The sequence below is a fragment of the Triplophysa dalaica genome, chromosome 11, assembly GCF_015846415.1.
Source record: "Triplophysa dalaica isolate WHDGS20190420 chromosome 11, ASM1584641v1, whole genome shotgun sequence".
In the NCBI taxonomy this organism is placed as follows: Eukaryota; Metazoa; Chordata; class Actinopteri; order Cypriniformes; family Nemacheilidae; genus Triplophysa; species Triplophysa dalaica.
Genome location: NC_079552.1, coordinates 22836628 through 22852804, shown reverse-complemented (window position 1 = coordinate 22852804; position 16177 = coordinate 22836628). Strand labels below are relative to the sequence as shown.

The following is a 16177-nucleotide window of genomic DNA, read 5'->3' as shown; positions in this document are numbered from 1 at the left end:
TGATGACCTCGATTTTTGTCAGTTTTATGACAGTCTTTCACTGATGACTTTGTCACTCCTGATGTATGATTTTGAAATTCATCAGACACTGAACTGGAATGGCCTTAATACATGTAGAATGCTGAATAAATGAAAAGTTGGAATGGTTGTTTAATTGTTTCCCACAGCTGTACATTTTTTGTTATAGGCATGAGTATCTATGTTCTTTACACACTTTTTTGCGTGTGATTAATCCTTATGAATAAATGTAATTAAATCTCTATTTAAATGCAAATGTTATATTAGATATGGACTGGCTGTGGGCTCAGGATGCTTCTCGTGATCTTCTGCTGGCTGTCCATCCTCCCAACTTCATTGTCTTGTGGAACGGTGACACGGGAACCAAGCTTTGGAAGAAGAGCTATGCTGAGAATATTCTGTCGTTTTCCTTCGATCCTTTTGAGCCCTCCAATCTGGCATGTGTGTATTAAATCCCATTATTTTGGTATAAGTACATGATGCACATATACATCATGGGCAGTACTTTCTATGATTTAATGAAACTGACAATCCACTTCAACTATAGTGATAAACGGTTAAATTTTACGTAATACAATTCATGTGTAATTATTAGCAAATGCATATTATAATCATTTTTATAACTTCACACATCTATATCATATTGTAACTTGTGTTTTATAATCATAAATATCATAATGATCATACCTCATCATTACCCACGACTATATTTTAAAGTGATGTGTAATTTTAATGAGTAAAAAATTATCAAATGCAGTACTCTGCCCATTTCCAATTCCTCACATAAAAGTTAATGTGAAGAACATGTGGATATTTAAAGCAAACGGTCTGCAAAGATTTAACAGGATAGTTCTCCCTCAGATTTCTTTGTTCTGTTGAACACAAAGCAAGATTTTGGGAAGAATGTTAGTAACCAAACAGGGGCCGTATTCAAGAATCTGTTCTTAATTCAAAATATAAGATTGTTGTTGAGAGAAATTATAGGAAGTTCGTAAGAATGTTCGTAAGTGCGTTCTCAAACATTTCTTAAAATGTTTTCAAATATTTTCCTAAGAACATCCTAATTTCTGTTGTAAGAGCACATCATTTTAATATGTCAATGATTACACTTGCTTGCTCATGTTTTAACCATATATGTTTATCTACACAATAAGCTTTATGTGTGTTACAAGCACCTATATAGCCTCTATATATCAGGATGTGAAATGTTAAATGGCATTTACGATCACATATTAATTCAAAGGTTAGCAAGCGCTAAAAAAGAAAGGGACTGATCCCGTTAATGTTACTTTCCACTTTACGGAATAATTTTTCAGATCTATCGGGATGCGTTTGCGTTCACACTGAAGGCTGTCTGGCAATTTTTTGGGATCAGCGGGCTATGTGAATGGGGTTTAAGAGAAATGAATGTTAAACACTAACAAGTCTTTAACTTTACCAAAAACATCAAATATCATCATTATTCTTCACTCAAAAGTAAAAAGTGTTCAATTATTTTGAACATATGGCTTTACATTGTAAGATTAATCTTGAGACATGTTTTTGTCAATGTTTTGTGTATCCAGCCCCAGATCTCATACCCCATTGTCTCCCATAGTATTTTTTCCCTACAATGGCAGTGAATAGGAGATGAGATCTATTTGGTGACTGACATTCTTCCAAATATCTGACTTTGTGTTCAGCAGAACAAAGACATTTATACAGGTTTGAAACAATCTAAGGGTGAGTAAATGATGACAGAATTTAACTGTTACAACACCAGAATTGCTCTGGCCTTTTGGCAGTTCGAATCTAGCATGTGGTGACGGCAAATACAGGTGCTGGTCATATAATTAGAATATCATCAAAAAGTTGATTTATTTCACTAATTCCATTCAAAAAGTGAAACTTGTATAATGTATACATTCATTCCACACAGACTGATATATTTCAAGTGTTTAGTTCTTTTAATTTTAAGGATAATAACTGACAACTAATGAAAACACTAAATTCAGTATCTCAGAAAATTAGAATATTGTGAAAAGGTTTAATATTGAAGACACCTGGTGCCAAACTCTAATCAACTAATTAACTCAAAACACCTGCAAAGGCCTTTAAATGCTCTCTCAGTCTAGTTCTGTAGGCCACACAATCATGGGGAAGACTGCTGACTTGTCCAAAAGACCACCATTGACACCTTGCACAAGGAGGGCAAGACACAAAAGGTCATTGCAAAGGAGGCTGTCTGTTCACAGAGCTCTGTGTCCAAGCACATTAATAGAGACGCGAAGGGAAGAAAAAGATGTGGTAGAAAAAATGTGTATAAGCAATAGGGATAAACGCACCCTGGAGAGGATTGTGAAACAAAACCCATTCAAAATTGTGGGGGAGATTCACAAAGAGTGGACTGCAGCTGAAGTCAGTGCTTCAAGAACCACTACACACTGATGTATGCAAGACATGGGTTTCAGCTGTCGCATTCATTGTGTTAAGCCACTCTTGAACAACAGACAGGGTCATGAGCGTCTCGCCTGTGCTAAAGATAAAAAGGCTGCTCAGTGGTCCAAAGTTATGTTCTCTGATGAAAATAAATTTAGCATTTTCTTTGGAAATCAGGGTCCCAGAGAGGAGAGGCACAGAATCCACGTCGCTTGAGATCCAGTGTAAAGTTTCCACAGACAGTGATGGTTTGGGGTGCCATGTCATCTGCTGGTGTTGGTCCACTGTGTTTTCTGAGGTCAAAGGTCAACACAGCCGTATACCAGGACGTTTTAGAGCACTTCATGCTTCCTGCTGCTGACCAACTTTATGGAGATGCAGATTGAAAATCTATGGTGTATTGTGAAGAGGAAGATGCGATACATTGTTGAAGACCCAACAATGCTTAAGAGCTGAAGGCCACTATCAGAGCAACCTGGGCTCTCATAACACCTGAGCAGTGCCACAGACTGATCGACTCCATGCCACGCCGCATTGCTGCATTAATTCAGGCAAAAGGAGCCCCAACTAAGTATTGAGTGCTGTACATGCTCATACTTTTCATCTTCATACTTTTCAGTTGGCCAAGATTTCTAAAAATCCATAAGTAATATTCTAATTTTCTGAGATACTGAATTTGGGATTTTCATTAGTTTTCAGTTATAATCATCAAAACTAAAAGAAATAAACACTTGAAATATATCAGTCTGTGTGGAATGAATGTATACATTATACAAGTTTCACATTTTGAACGGAATTAGTGAAATAAATCAACTTTTTGATGATATTCTAATTATATGATCAGCACCTGTAGATGTTGACCATTCTGTGGACTCAAAAAAAGTAATTTACACAACATGTACATTTAAGGACTGACGGATGCCTTTATTCATAGCAATCTCCAGTGCATTCATTATTTTTTTTATCAGTGAATGCATTCCCTGTATATTCCCTGTATTGGTGGTGCTTGAGGAGATTCCCCTATTTCATGTTAAGCACTTTGAGTACCCAGAAAAACGCTATTTAAATGAAACAAATTATTATTATAATAATAATATTATTATTATAGGTTGTCAGCTTACGATAGTACTTTGTTGTTAGAGCTTTCTTATTACTATTCTGCATTGAAATAAACAAAGAAAATCCTTTTCACTGATAGCCTCACTTCAACAGTGAGATCATAATAAAAAAATACAGAGTGTTAAAAGTATGCACACAGTGTGTTCGGAGTGACAACTAACCAGTGATTTATATTTTTTTCAATCGTAAAGTGCATGTTTTGTAACAGTTTCTATCTGCCATTTGTTTCTTGTCATCTTTGTACAGTACTAACCAGTGAGGGTATAGTGTTCATCACAGATTTCTCTCACTCAAAACCGCCGGGTAGTGGTGGTAAGAAGGTTTACATCGCCAGCCCTCATTCAAGCCCCGCCCACAGCAAGCCTGCTCCTGTCCAACCCACTGGTGCCAAGAAAGCCCTCAATAAAGTCAAAGTGCTCATCACCAATGAGAAACCTACGTAAGTTCTGTGTCCGGCCCCCAGGATTATACCATAGGACTGCATTTTAGAATAAGCATGAAGAGATTTTATTTTTGTGTCGTCAGTATACGTCAGTAAACAGTGATATATTGAATCTAATTTTTCAGGACGTTTGGTGTGTCTGTGTATTTTATTTTTTGTTTCAAGTCCCGATGATATATTTTCTGTTTTTAAAGTGTTAAATTAGTTACGTGCCAAGTGTTTTTCTGTTGTCTTGTTTTCTATTTATAGGGGCAGTTTCCTGGATAGGGTTTATTTTAAACCAGGACTAGGCCTTAGTTAAATTAGGATATTAAAGTTGTTTTAAAAAACTTTTTTAACAAAAAACTACTAGTTTGTATCTTGAGACAATCTCTATTGCTCTGATATATTTTAAGATATGTCTGTGCAAGTGTTTTTTTTCTATCAAGACGCCTTTAACAGTTAAATTAGTCTGGGACTGGACCTAAACCCTGTCCAGAAAACCACCCCGAAATGTTGTGCTAATTTGACGTACTGACATAGATTTGCTCATAGATTTATTTACATACAGTTGCAAGAAAAAGCAAGTGAACCATTGTCATTGTCACTCCCAAAATTGGGAGTATAAATAGAAGGAACACCAAACACAAAGAACTAATATAACTGTTATGCAAAGAACTGAATATAACTGGAACCATGACTCTTAGGTGCTTTTCATCCCAACTATACATGTTAGGGCATTAAAAGTCAACTGTTTTGTCCAATCCCTTATTTTAAACCATTTCATAAACATTATATGAAAATGAGTTCACTCCGTGTTTAAAAGAAAAAAAATCATGTTTTTTATTGTTCATTCCAATTAATATCAATCAGACTGCAGTTGGTTTGTTTTGATTTAAGACCTTATACCTCCAAAAAATAACACACTAAAACACAATTAAAACATGATAACATAACAAAAAAGATTACTTTTGAAGAAGTTTAAAACGGGATCTCATTTTGGAACCAAACTCTACACATATGCTCAAAAGTTTACACACCCCTTGCAGAATCTTGAAAAAGCTGAAACATTTGGAAAAATAAGAGGATTTTTGAAAATGAAGGTTTAATTTTAATTTAGTCCTGCCCAGAGCAAGTTATTTCACCAAAGAAATGTTAACAAAGTTCGCAGTAAAGAATAATAACAGAATTTCTCAAAATAGCCCGGGGCATAAGTTAACATACACCGGATTCTTAATACTGTATGATGTTACCTAAACAATCAATGGCAGTTTTTACACATTGAGGACAATCAGGAGACTCATACACAACTGTTTCAATAGATAGAAACATTCAGTTCTGCCCACAAAGTCAACACCATTCATTTAAAGACAGGTGGGTGTAAACCTCTGAAAATGTTTTTTGTTCTGAGCAAGCATACCTTGACTATAGTTTATCATTTATTAATATTTTGTTTATTCTCTCAAGCAGTCCTTCTCCTGGGTCTTGATTTATTTAGATTTGCTCATATGTCGTCTTTTTTTTGCAAGGCCTCCTTAAATTAATTTCAAAACTGAGCAGTTTATACTTCGAACACAACTACACAGCAGACATAGAACTTTTTAATATATCTTTAATAATATTACAAATTAAGAGCAAAGTTCAACTTGGACATCACTTTAGGGCATCAGTACTGTTCAGAGAGACAGGTGCAAATGTAAATACGTGCAGATTAGACCGTATATAAATATGTATGCTGTCACTTTATGTACCTTCTTTCAAATTTAAAAAGTTGCCTGTATTTTATTGCAGGGCTGAAGCTGTGACTCTTAATGACTGTCTACAGCTGTCATATCTGCCGTCTAAGAGGAACCACATGCTGCTGCTTTATTCCAGAGAGATTCTCATCCTAGACCTGGAGCTCAGCCAGACTGTGGGTGTGGTGGCAATAGAGCGCTCTGGTGTGCCCTTTATACAGGTGTGTGGAGGGTAGGGATGGGGCAATAAGAATGCCTGTAAATTGGTCATTTTAAGAAACAGGTGCATTGTCCAGTTTGTAAAGTTTTACGAGTTTCTAAAACTTTGTATATCATGCTGTTGTAATCCACACACACACACATACTGTACTAGAAGTCTTCACGCTAAAATGTTAATAGCAATCAAAAAAGATACAGGAGACAGGGTCAGGCAACAAACTACACTAATGTGTAATACTCGAGTCCCGTTTATATTCCACCTCAGGTGGACAAGGGCACTGCCTTATGAGAACTACATGATGTTCTCACTGTACATCAGACTTATCCCTGGGATGTTGTGCTCATTGAGATGGGAAACTTGGGAAAACACACTGCTCATATTCATATGTTATATACTTAGATCAGATAGATAGACAGCTTCTTGTTGTGGGACGCTCAAAACGCGTCTAAAGACTGCGTCAGTGAATCTGTCAGTCAGCCCACCACCACAAGTTATTTTTCATGCTTCAATGAACAAAAACACACAAGATTATGCCAGAGAGCCTGTTTTGTCTACTATTTTCGTAAACACAGATTTCAACGTGTTAAATCAATTCTTACATGAAGGCAAAGAGTTTGGAGAGGCGTGAGATCTGTGTAGAGAGACGCAGTGTTAAACCTGCTGCTGTGACTCCTGTCACTAATGTTCATCAAACAACAGAAGAAAAGAGGAGCTCAATGTGTTTAATGGAGCTTTAATGAGAATTCTTCTGTTTAATTTACAATTTAGCATTAAAGACTGTAACGTGTTTGAAAACATCAATCCATATTCTGTATATTTCCTTCCTGTTAGACATCACAGCTCTCAATTATTATACTGTTGAATGGCTATAACTAATGTTAAAATGAATGTAAAATAATCCATTTAATAGAGACATCAGTTGAAGTACTAAAATCAGAATGTTGGCTGTCATCCATAAAATGATAAAGAAATCTCTTGTTTATACATTAATTTGGACATTCAATGGGAAATTATAAGAATGTAAAGTATATCTGAAGAGTTTTGTTCCACAACGAGAACGGTTTAATTTTTTTTTAGAAATCATGTTTTTTATAATGTTATTTGTCATGTTTTTATTGTGTTAGTTAGCCGTATTTTTTGAGTCTATAGTTTGATCACATTTATAAAAGACAGATACAGCTGTATGATTATTTCTGAAAACATACAATCGCTGGTCCGCCGTTCCACATATCAGTTTCAAACGATCTCCAAATCCAGCGTTATATCCACAGTTTATATAACATCCATCACCCAAATGCAGTAAGCTAACAAACACAGCTGAACTCTGCAAACATGATTTTTGCTTTTAACATTGTGTTTATCTTGATAGACAAACGTGTTAACATCATGAACATTTGTTAATCACAGATTTTATTTTTGTGATCTTCATAAAGTCTATGGAATAAATACATAGGGTTCGGTTGTTGGAACCAGTCCGGCGCAAACTTCGGGTTAGCCTACAAAAATACATCATCTCTGAGGCACTCTATAAACTGACACAAATACTCGCTCTATCTCTCCACAGGAGTCTAAGTGTTGCTTAGTGTTATAAAGTACTTGTCAGGAGGGCAATTAGCATGACTGATACTGCAGCTCTCATACTTCTAATCAGCTATACCATTGGATCCTGCCATAAGCCAATAACACACACACACAAACACACCTACACACACACACCTACACACACACACACACTCATCACCAGTTTGTCTGTTATCGGGACCCAATTTGACGCAAAATCCAGCCCATATTAAATATTCAGTATACACATGCATGCTTAGAATTCTAAGTCAAATTTGTATCATTTTTTGTATAAGAGATCTTCTTCAGAAGAACACAAAAATGGATTTGATATAAATGTTTCAGTGTTTTCTTCTTTTCTTTTTTTGGGGGGATGTTGCTCGCTTAAAACTTGCTTGCTGTGAGTGGTCCTCATAGTTTAATTGACCCTTCGCAAAAGCCCGCTCCCATTCATAGAGGGAAAATATTAGGGAAATAGTGAAAAATTTCTGGAAAAATGGCACGCTGATTTCAGACAGAAAGGTATTCGATATGCATTCACAGGACACATTCAGGATTTGAAATAACGGTAACAATGAGACGATAATGTTACGTTAATTCTTAACTTGTGCGATGCAGTATGCTACTACTGTCACACACATGGATGTAAAGCTAACCTAAATGTGCTTATTAAGTGTTTATATTTACTATGTAATGCGTAATACTGACAATTTTAGAAAAGAGTGAAGGTCTTTGCACATACAGTCCGAAATTTTCGTATGTGTTTTTTCGTATTTGGCTCTCGTATGTAAGGTGTCTATGAATTGTAATAAAAGGCAACTCAAAATGCTTGCTGCAGATGTGAAAAATGCTGAAAATAAAACCTGTTCTGAAATGTTTTATGACGGACGAAAATATCGGAGGCAGAGTGTTAATTTGATTGACACAACGTAAAGTCGTATTTATTTTTTATCGTGCACAAGTTTCAGACCCAAATTTTGGTCTCTATGTGCAATGGGTTTAACAGCAAAGAATTGGTCGGCCGTGATCCTTCTTTGTAAAAAAGAAAGTAAATTTTAAAATATTAGTTCAGTACAGGAAACAATAACAGTCCGTCTGTGTCTTAATCTTTGTTTGTGTTAAATACAACAAACACAGAACAACGATTGCTTTTACGACTTCATCTGTAAACCTCTTTCCTTTAAAATGTCACTGCAAATGCTGCTCTCAGAAGGCTGAAGGTGTGCTCATCACATCACAGGGATGCAATCCATATCTTGCCAGCCTTCTCATACATGTAATATGTAAGTAATATATCAATAAGAAGCCTAGTATATCCTGCCTTAAAACACAACTTCCCGAACGCTTTGTCTATAATTAATACATTAATGATTCCAACAAAATGGTGTCTCGTATCTGTATTGGTATAGTTGTGATGTGAACTCAACTTTTCGTCTCATTTAGAATGATTTTTAAAAGTTATAACTTAGTTGTCATTTAATGTTACAGTGTGAACGTCAATTAAAGTTGGGTATATTTTTTTCTCGGTTTACTATTACAATAATTAAAAAGCGATATTTCTCTATTAATCACAAAGACTATACTAAGGCACGTTTTGTTGGACTGGTTTATTTGTTGCAAAAAATAGTCAGTCACAGGGCAAATAATATTGGCATTACGATTGGTCCGGTCGCCTGTCAATCAAACTGCTTGTGAAGGGTCAAATGTGTTTTGATTTTAGGGCCAAAACACGAATACGATGCCAAGATATTGAAGATGCTAAATTGTGAACGAATATTTGATATACTGAATGATGTTACCATGGCGAAGACCGCAAGTCAATACAATTATGTCATCTGCATGAACCCCGTGATTTCATATACTGGAGTTGTATGTTTGGTCATGGGTTCTGATCACATATATATGGCCATCACAGCAAGAAGTCTGTCTTTTTAAATAGACTTTCAAATTGTCAACTAAATTTTCGCACTTAAATGCACGTACATACCATTTGTGTAAAGTGAATTCTGTCATACAGGTCATACAGGAGTCATTGATGACAACATTTTCACTTAATACTGCTGTCTGTAACTTAGGCGTCTTTGTTGCCATCTCACTTTGAAACATAAAATTGCAGTTAAAGAGTTATTTACGTGGGTTGTGCTTTGGCACTGCAGCGCTGCGCGGATGAATCTGAGCTCTGTGCTTACTCGCTTCTGCTCACCGCATCAGAGCTGCACCAGCGCATCTGTACAGCAACGTGGCAGTAACGGAAGAGCGGATACAACTCGGAACGTTTTAAACATCACTAATATATAATCAATTGTACGTGTCTACCTACCATACGTCCTAGAAGTAATATATCTGAAACATGTCATCTGAACAAATACAATGTCTGCCGCTTTTGTTCTGACTAAATGAAACAAAGATGTGATAAACTAGCCGGTTCCTCTCCTTGATGAAAGGACGCAAAGAGGTACTCCCCCAAATTGACATTTCCTGCATGGTACCCGACAGTGCAAATTATAAATCATTATTTTTAAGTGTACTGTTGTGAATCAAGGTAAGATGAGACAATCATTTTGAACACTGATCTGTTAATGTATTTACTCAATAATTGATTTCAAATTTTTTTTACCCAAAAATTATCGTGAATTGTAGCTTTAACTATCCACTTAAGTATATCGTTTTTGGAACAAAAACCTTGCTGATTTGCCTGCTGCCTTTTCTTGTGTTCTGTTTAGGTGATTCCCTGTGCCCAGAGAGATGCTCTCTATTGCCTCCATGAGAACGGCTGTGTCACACTCCGTGTGTGTCGCTCCACAACATCTTCTCCTGATGAAACAGGCAGGACTGGCTCTGGTACTTAAAGGCATAGTTCACCCCAAAATAAAATGTTGTATAAACGTCTTGTCGTTTAAAACGATCAAGTTATTTTTTGTTTAACAAATCACTTATAGAATTAATTATGTTGAATAAGATGCAGTTGTTGTGGGATAATCCAATGAATTAAATACTTATTGTTTGAAACAGTTTTTCTGAGGTCTAGAAACTGTAAATTGATGAAGCTTAACTTGATGTGTTTAAATAAAATTCAACTGGCATGAGGTCACAAAATCACAGAAATCCATGCACTAATCAGTCACATGTTCACAACATAAAACGTCTTGTCCAGTACTGCCGAAACAGCGCTCTCTGCATTAAGGCATGGACTCCACGAGACCTCTAAAAGTGTCAGTTTTCACCCCAAAATGGAAATGATCTGTTTTCATTTACTCACTCTCTTGTTGTTCGGTGACCAAAATTCTTCAGAATATCTTCTTTTGTGCTCTGTTGAAGAATGTCATACGGGTAAAAAATAACAAGATGGTGAGTAGATGATAATGCAATTTTCATATTTGCCTGTAAATTATCAGCAGATCTTGTATATCTTGCTAGTTGCAAGGGGCCTCCCTCGATCTGATTTGTTGATGGTCGATGTGTGAATTGTTATAGGGTGCATTATCCTGTAAATGAAACCACTGCCATCACGAAACACCATTGCCATGAAGAGATGTACACGGTCTGCAACAATCTTTAGGTGGGTGGTAGTAGATAGGTAACACTATTATAGGATGATTTAACAAAAACAACATACCTCAGAATAAAGGGTTCAGCGCTTATCCACCTTTGAATTTCTGCAAACTGCATCGATCCATTTGCTTCTTTTTATCCTTCGGCAATCTGTAAAACAAAATCTCTAATTTCGTGCTCCAACTGTACAATCAATAGCACAACAACATTTTCCTATTTTAAATACAGTACAGAGAGCAAAATGATTTATCGTCAACAGTTTTTCACTCCGCTAAGCCAGGTGGCAGTGATGGACAATGAGTTCACTGTTGTTTCATTAAAAGATGGCGTTGCGTTCCAGGGACTGATGTAAACCCTTGTACAATCAATATGTATGTCTCTTCTCGAAGACTGCGTCCTCCGTCTGAGTCATTTACCAGACTGCAATAACAGTCATTCACAGAGCACTGTTTACAGTGATTTTGTTTCCACTATTACTGCTGACTTACTTAGTTTGAAAACATCTTGTAAATAGAAAAGTGTTTGTATTATTAATAATACATTATAATTAGAGGACGATGTTTATCTAATCATGTGGCGGTCATTAGGTGCTACTTGGAACAAGTACATTTATTGAAGGTGAAACTTGATCTGAAAGGTTTTAGAATCACTGATCTATACTATTATCTACTTATTATGAAGACTAACAGAACATTTGGAACATTTTGGCAAGAGTATGGTCCTACTGTCACTAAACACTTTTGCACGCTGACTGTATATTGACAGATGACAGGACCAGCGGAGGTCTGAGTTTTCTTGACTAAATATGTTATATTGGTTTGTTCCTCACATAAAGCTATCAAAAGACTAGAAAGAATGGGAATATAGTGCATGAATATTTTAAGTGGGTTTCATTATAGTTAGTCCCTTTTGAAGCTTTATGAGTAACATCTCCTGCTAACGCACAGGATCGGACTTTGATTGGCCATCAGTTCGAAACCCAATCCAGCAAAATGGTCCGTATCTATCCCAATCCAAAATATTGGATCGGCGCATCCCTAATTTTGTGCTCAATCTATTTGTACAATTAATAGTGTACAGAATGCAGTTAACATTTCTGCTTTCAGTTTTTCTGCCACTCACTGTGCGTGACTCGCTGGACCTGTGTGTGTGGTGAGGTCACGTGCATACACTCTTGTAACAAAGGTCGCGATGCAAGGAAGAAAGGAGGCTGGGTCGGCGTGGCTGGGAAACGTAAGATTCTTTTATTACCATGACTTCCGGGTCTACAACTTCCCGTATACACAATCACTTCATTTAACTCTCTGTCGAGTAAGATTCCTTCAGATAATCCTGGACGCAACGTCTTGAGGCTTCTTTCGTGGTCCGTTTCCCAGCCGGTCTCTCTCTGCTCTTCCAACTCCTCCACTGACTTTTAAAGCGTCTCCTCGCCAATTACTACAATGAGAAGAAGGTGTTTTCAATATGTCCTTGATCCGCTTACTCACCGTTCTTCTCCCGTCTCTCTCACTCCGCACAGACCGTGCTGAATCGCTCTAACGGCCCGATGAGGTCCATGCCAATTCATCCGGTGCCCTTGGGGTGGCCGGTGGGTTTACCAACTGGCATTCAGGACAAGACGCGCACCACCTGCGTACGTTCTCATGAATGCACGGCCAGAAAAAATGGGTCGTTAGGCGATTTACAGATGCAGCTTGTCCTAGGTGCCCCACCATTGGATTACAAGGAATCGCTTGGAATAGCATTTCCAGACGGCTTTTAGGTATGACTAACTGGGTTGTATCCTGTTTTGACTGAGTGTCCTGGGTCACTCGATACAACCTGTCTTTTAAAATGGAGAAATACGGTTAGGATAACTGCTGCGCAGGGTGGAGAAGTTGGCCATCGATTGTACGGACCAACTCAAACGCGTGTTTGAGCGATTCATCCTGAGATTGCTGCAGAGGAAAATCATCGCCCTGGGAGAGATTCCATTTCTCCACAGCACTCCGCTCCTCTGAGGCAGTCATCCGAGGTCTGCCCATCCCCGTCGCCGTTGGTTGCGCCCAGAAAAATCTGCACATAATTGCCCCAGTAATACCGAAAACAATGGCCAATTTGTTCCCAAAATTAGCGTTAATGCTGGAGGTGCCCGTTAACAGCCACCTCTACACTATGCTTTTGACCCCGAAATTGTATGGTCAGCGGCACCAAAGGGTAGTTCACCACGTCCCCGTGCACACCTCACTTTAACCATGCGGCACGTATCCACTGCCACAAATTGAATCAGGCTTTGATGAATTGAGGTTTGGTTACAGCCTGAATCCACCAAAGCCTTATATATACCTCCCCTAATACTCACAGGTATTTGATACAGCCCGTCTTGACCGAGGGCAGCCTGTGGATTGTCCGGAATCCGGACCATCATACCGACCTAAATCATGGGACAGCGGTCGATATAATGTCTGGGATCCCCACAACGCCAATCGGCCAGCCCAGAAGTGAAATTCCAAGCAGAACCCTGAATTGGCGAAGAGAGGCTGAAGGGAAGGAAGAGGTATTGGAGCCGATGCCTTGCAGGCGTGGCTCCCTCCTTGGGTCCCTGTCTCTGTTGATGTCCGGGTACGCGGGGCTGGGCGTGGGAACCAATTCCCCCGGGACCTAGGAAAAGGCACAGGTTTGGGAGAAGGAGCGGGAGATACAGGGAGAGAGAGATGGTAAGGGTACGCCGACCCCAGGGCATGAAAAAACAACTGGTCCTCCACCAGCTGGACGTCGGTCGGTGACACTGGACCTATTGGGCGATTTTCTTGGGGAGCCACCCCACGAACTGTTCCAGTTTCACCTTGTCCACGATGTCATCGACGGTGCTGGCGTCGGCCATCAGCCATCTGCGGCAGGCGTCCCGGAGCTGGTGAACAAAGGCAAAAGGCTGGCCGCGATCCCCAAGCTCCAGTGACCGGAAGCGCTGCGTGTGTTTCTCGGTACTCAGTCCGAACAGGGCAAGGATAGCCTTTTTGAGGTCCGAGTAAATGAGCAGGTTAGCTGCTGGGCGACCATCTGGGCCTCTCCTGTCAGGAGGGGGATGAGTTGGGCTGACCAGGCGTCCGGCTGCCATCCGGATAGCTCCGTGGATGTTGAGCTTGTGCCTCTCTCCTGGCTCACCCAGCTCCGGAACGACTCGCGGTCTTCCTGTTGAGTCTGGACGAGGGCCTGGAATCGTCCCTCTTGGTCCTCTCGGAGATCCAACAGGGCCTGATGGTGCTCCTGGTGAAGACCGACGCGCGAGGAGATGACTTCCGCAAATGGCGAACCTGGCGCGGACTGCATGCTAGCAGCGTCTGTCTCCTTTTCCCCCGGGTATCGGCACCAATGTAACAAAGTTCACAATGCAAGGAAGAAAGGAGGCTGGGTCGGCGTGGATGGGAAACGTAAGATTATTTTATTACAATCACTTCCGGGTTTACAACTTCCCGTATACACAATCACTTCATTTAACTCTCTGTCGAGTAAGATTCCTTCAGATAATCCTGGACGCAACGTCTTGAGGCTTCTTTCGTGGTCCGTTTCCCAGCCGGTCTCTCTCTGCTCTTCCAACTCCGCCACTGACTTTTAAAGCGTCTCCTCGCCAATTACTACAATGAGAAGAAGGTGTTTTCAATATGTCCTTGATCCGCTTACTCACCGTTCTCCTCCCGTCTCTCTCTCTCCGCACAGACCGTGCTGAACCACGCCCCCCTTGCCACAACTCTATTCTCCATATACCGCATCATTCAGAGGACGCAGCCTTCCGAAACAAGTTATAGCTACAATACAATTAAGATGACTTGAAATAATTGTTTTAACGCAGATCATGGACATTTACCTTTATGATATTAAAATGATTTGTTTGTTTTTAACTAAAGGAAGTATAATCCACTTTGTACTTTGTGTACTAAACATCTATGTTTTTTAGCTAAAAATCACAATGTACATATTTATCATTTTAAAGATATGTAGTTAAAATTGCAGTGCATAAAATGATTAAATTATTACTGGTGAATATTAATAAATTAATATAAATATAGCTAGTGCTTGCGCACTGCGGTCACTAAAATGAATGCCAAGATTCACTAAAGTGATTGTAGATGAGCGGCTGCCAGTGTTGGGTATAACTAGTTACTAAGTAATAAATTACTGTAATTAAGTTACTATTTCCTTTGAAAAAGTAAAGTGAGGGACTACTATATATTTTTTGTAATTTAATTTCAGTTACTTGTGATGTAAATAAACAAAATACTTTGTGTAATATATTTACATTTACATTTAGTCATTTAGCAGACGCTTTTATCCAAAGCGACTTACAAAGAGTTAGGGAGCAACAAGCGATATGTCATACAGGAGCCATAATACATTAGTCTGTTAATTATACTATTTTCTGTAGTTTAATATTATTTATCTGAATGAATTAAAAGAGCCGTTTCATGTCTATCCTTGAATCACTGAACTAATCAAGGTTGATATAGGATATAGAAATTAATTCGTAATAAGTAATGAAATACTTTTTGGAGAGAGGCATTTGTACATTAATCTAATTACTCTACTGAATATGTCAATAGTAACTAGTAATTCATTACTTAATGAGTAACTTAACCCACAATGATGCTGATGTTTTTATTTACATCCCCGAACGTCTATTTCTACAAAATATGACAGCAAATGCTGGATGCTCTTTCTGAAGTTTTTCCACTTGCTACCTAATATATCATTAACAAGTGCCTTTGTAATATAATTGATGTTATTCATTTAACCTGTTTTAATGTTGTGGCTGATTAGTGTATAGTTGAAAATGGTTTGTCCAATGTCTTTCAATATGGAAGTTTATGTGTTTTATCATTTGCTAATAGTCAGAACTGTGTTGAATTATGTCTGATTTAAGGAGTTTTTTTCATGTATTTTCTATTGTCAGATCCTGAACAGAGTGTGCAGGAGTTAGTATACGATCTTCGCTCCCAGTGTGATGCAATCCGTGTCACTAAGACTGTGCGGCCTTATCGAGTGGTGATCTGTCCAGTTAATGAGAACAGCGCTGCCCTGGTGGTCAGTGATGGCAGGGTAATGCTTTGGGAACTTAAAGCCCATGCCAATAAATCTTCATCCAACTTGAGGTACAGT

At 38.6% G+C, this 16177-nt stretch overlaps 1 protein-coding gene across 2 annotated transcripts in view; it reads left to right on the top strand.

Moving 5' to 3' along the window:
• Nucleotides 1–16177, top strand: part of wdr11 (WD repeat domain 11) — an 87661-nt gene that overhangs the window by 8248 nt on the left and 63236 nt on the right. The window contains exons 4-8 of one of the 2 annotated variants that reach the window (XM_056760468.1): nucleotides 286–459; nucleotides 3802–3994; nucleotides 5768–5933; nucleotides 10216–10318; nucleotides 15972–16170. In XM_056760468.1, coding sequence (XP_056616446.1) covers nucleotides 286–459; nucleotides 3802–3994; nucleotides 5768–5933; nucleotides 10216–10318; nucleotides 15972–16170 — 835 coding nt within the window. Of the gene's footprint in view, nucleotides 1–285; nucleotides 460–3801; nucleotides 3995–5767; nucleotides 5934–10215; nucleotides 10334–15971; nucleotides 16171–16177 lie in introns of both variants that reach the window. The other variant, XM_056760467.1, reaches the window with a different exon arrangement.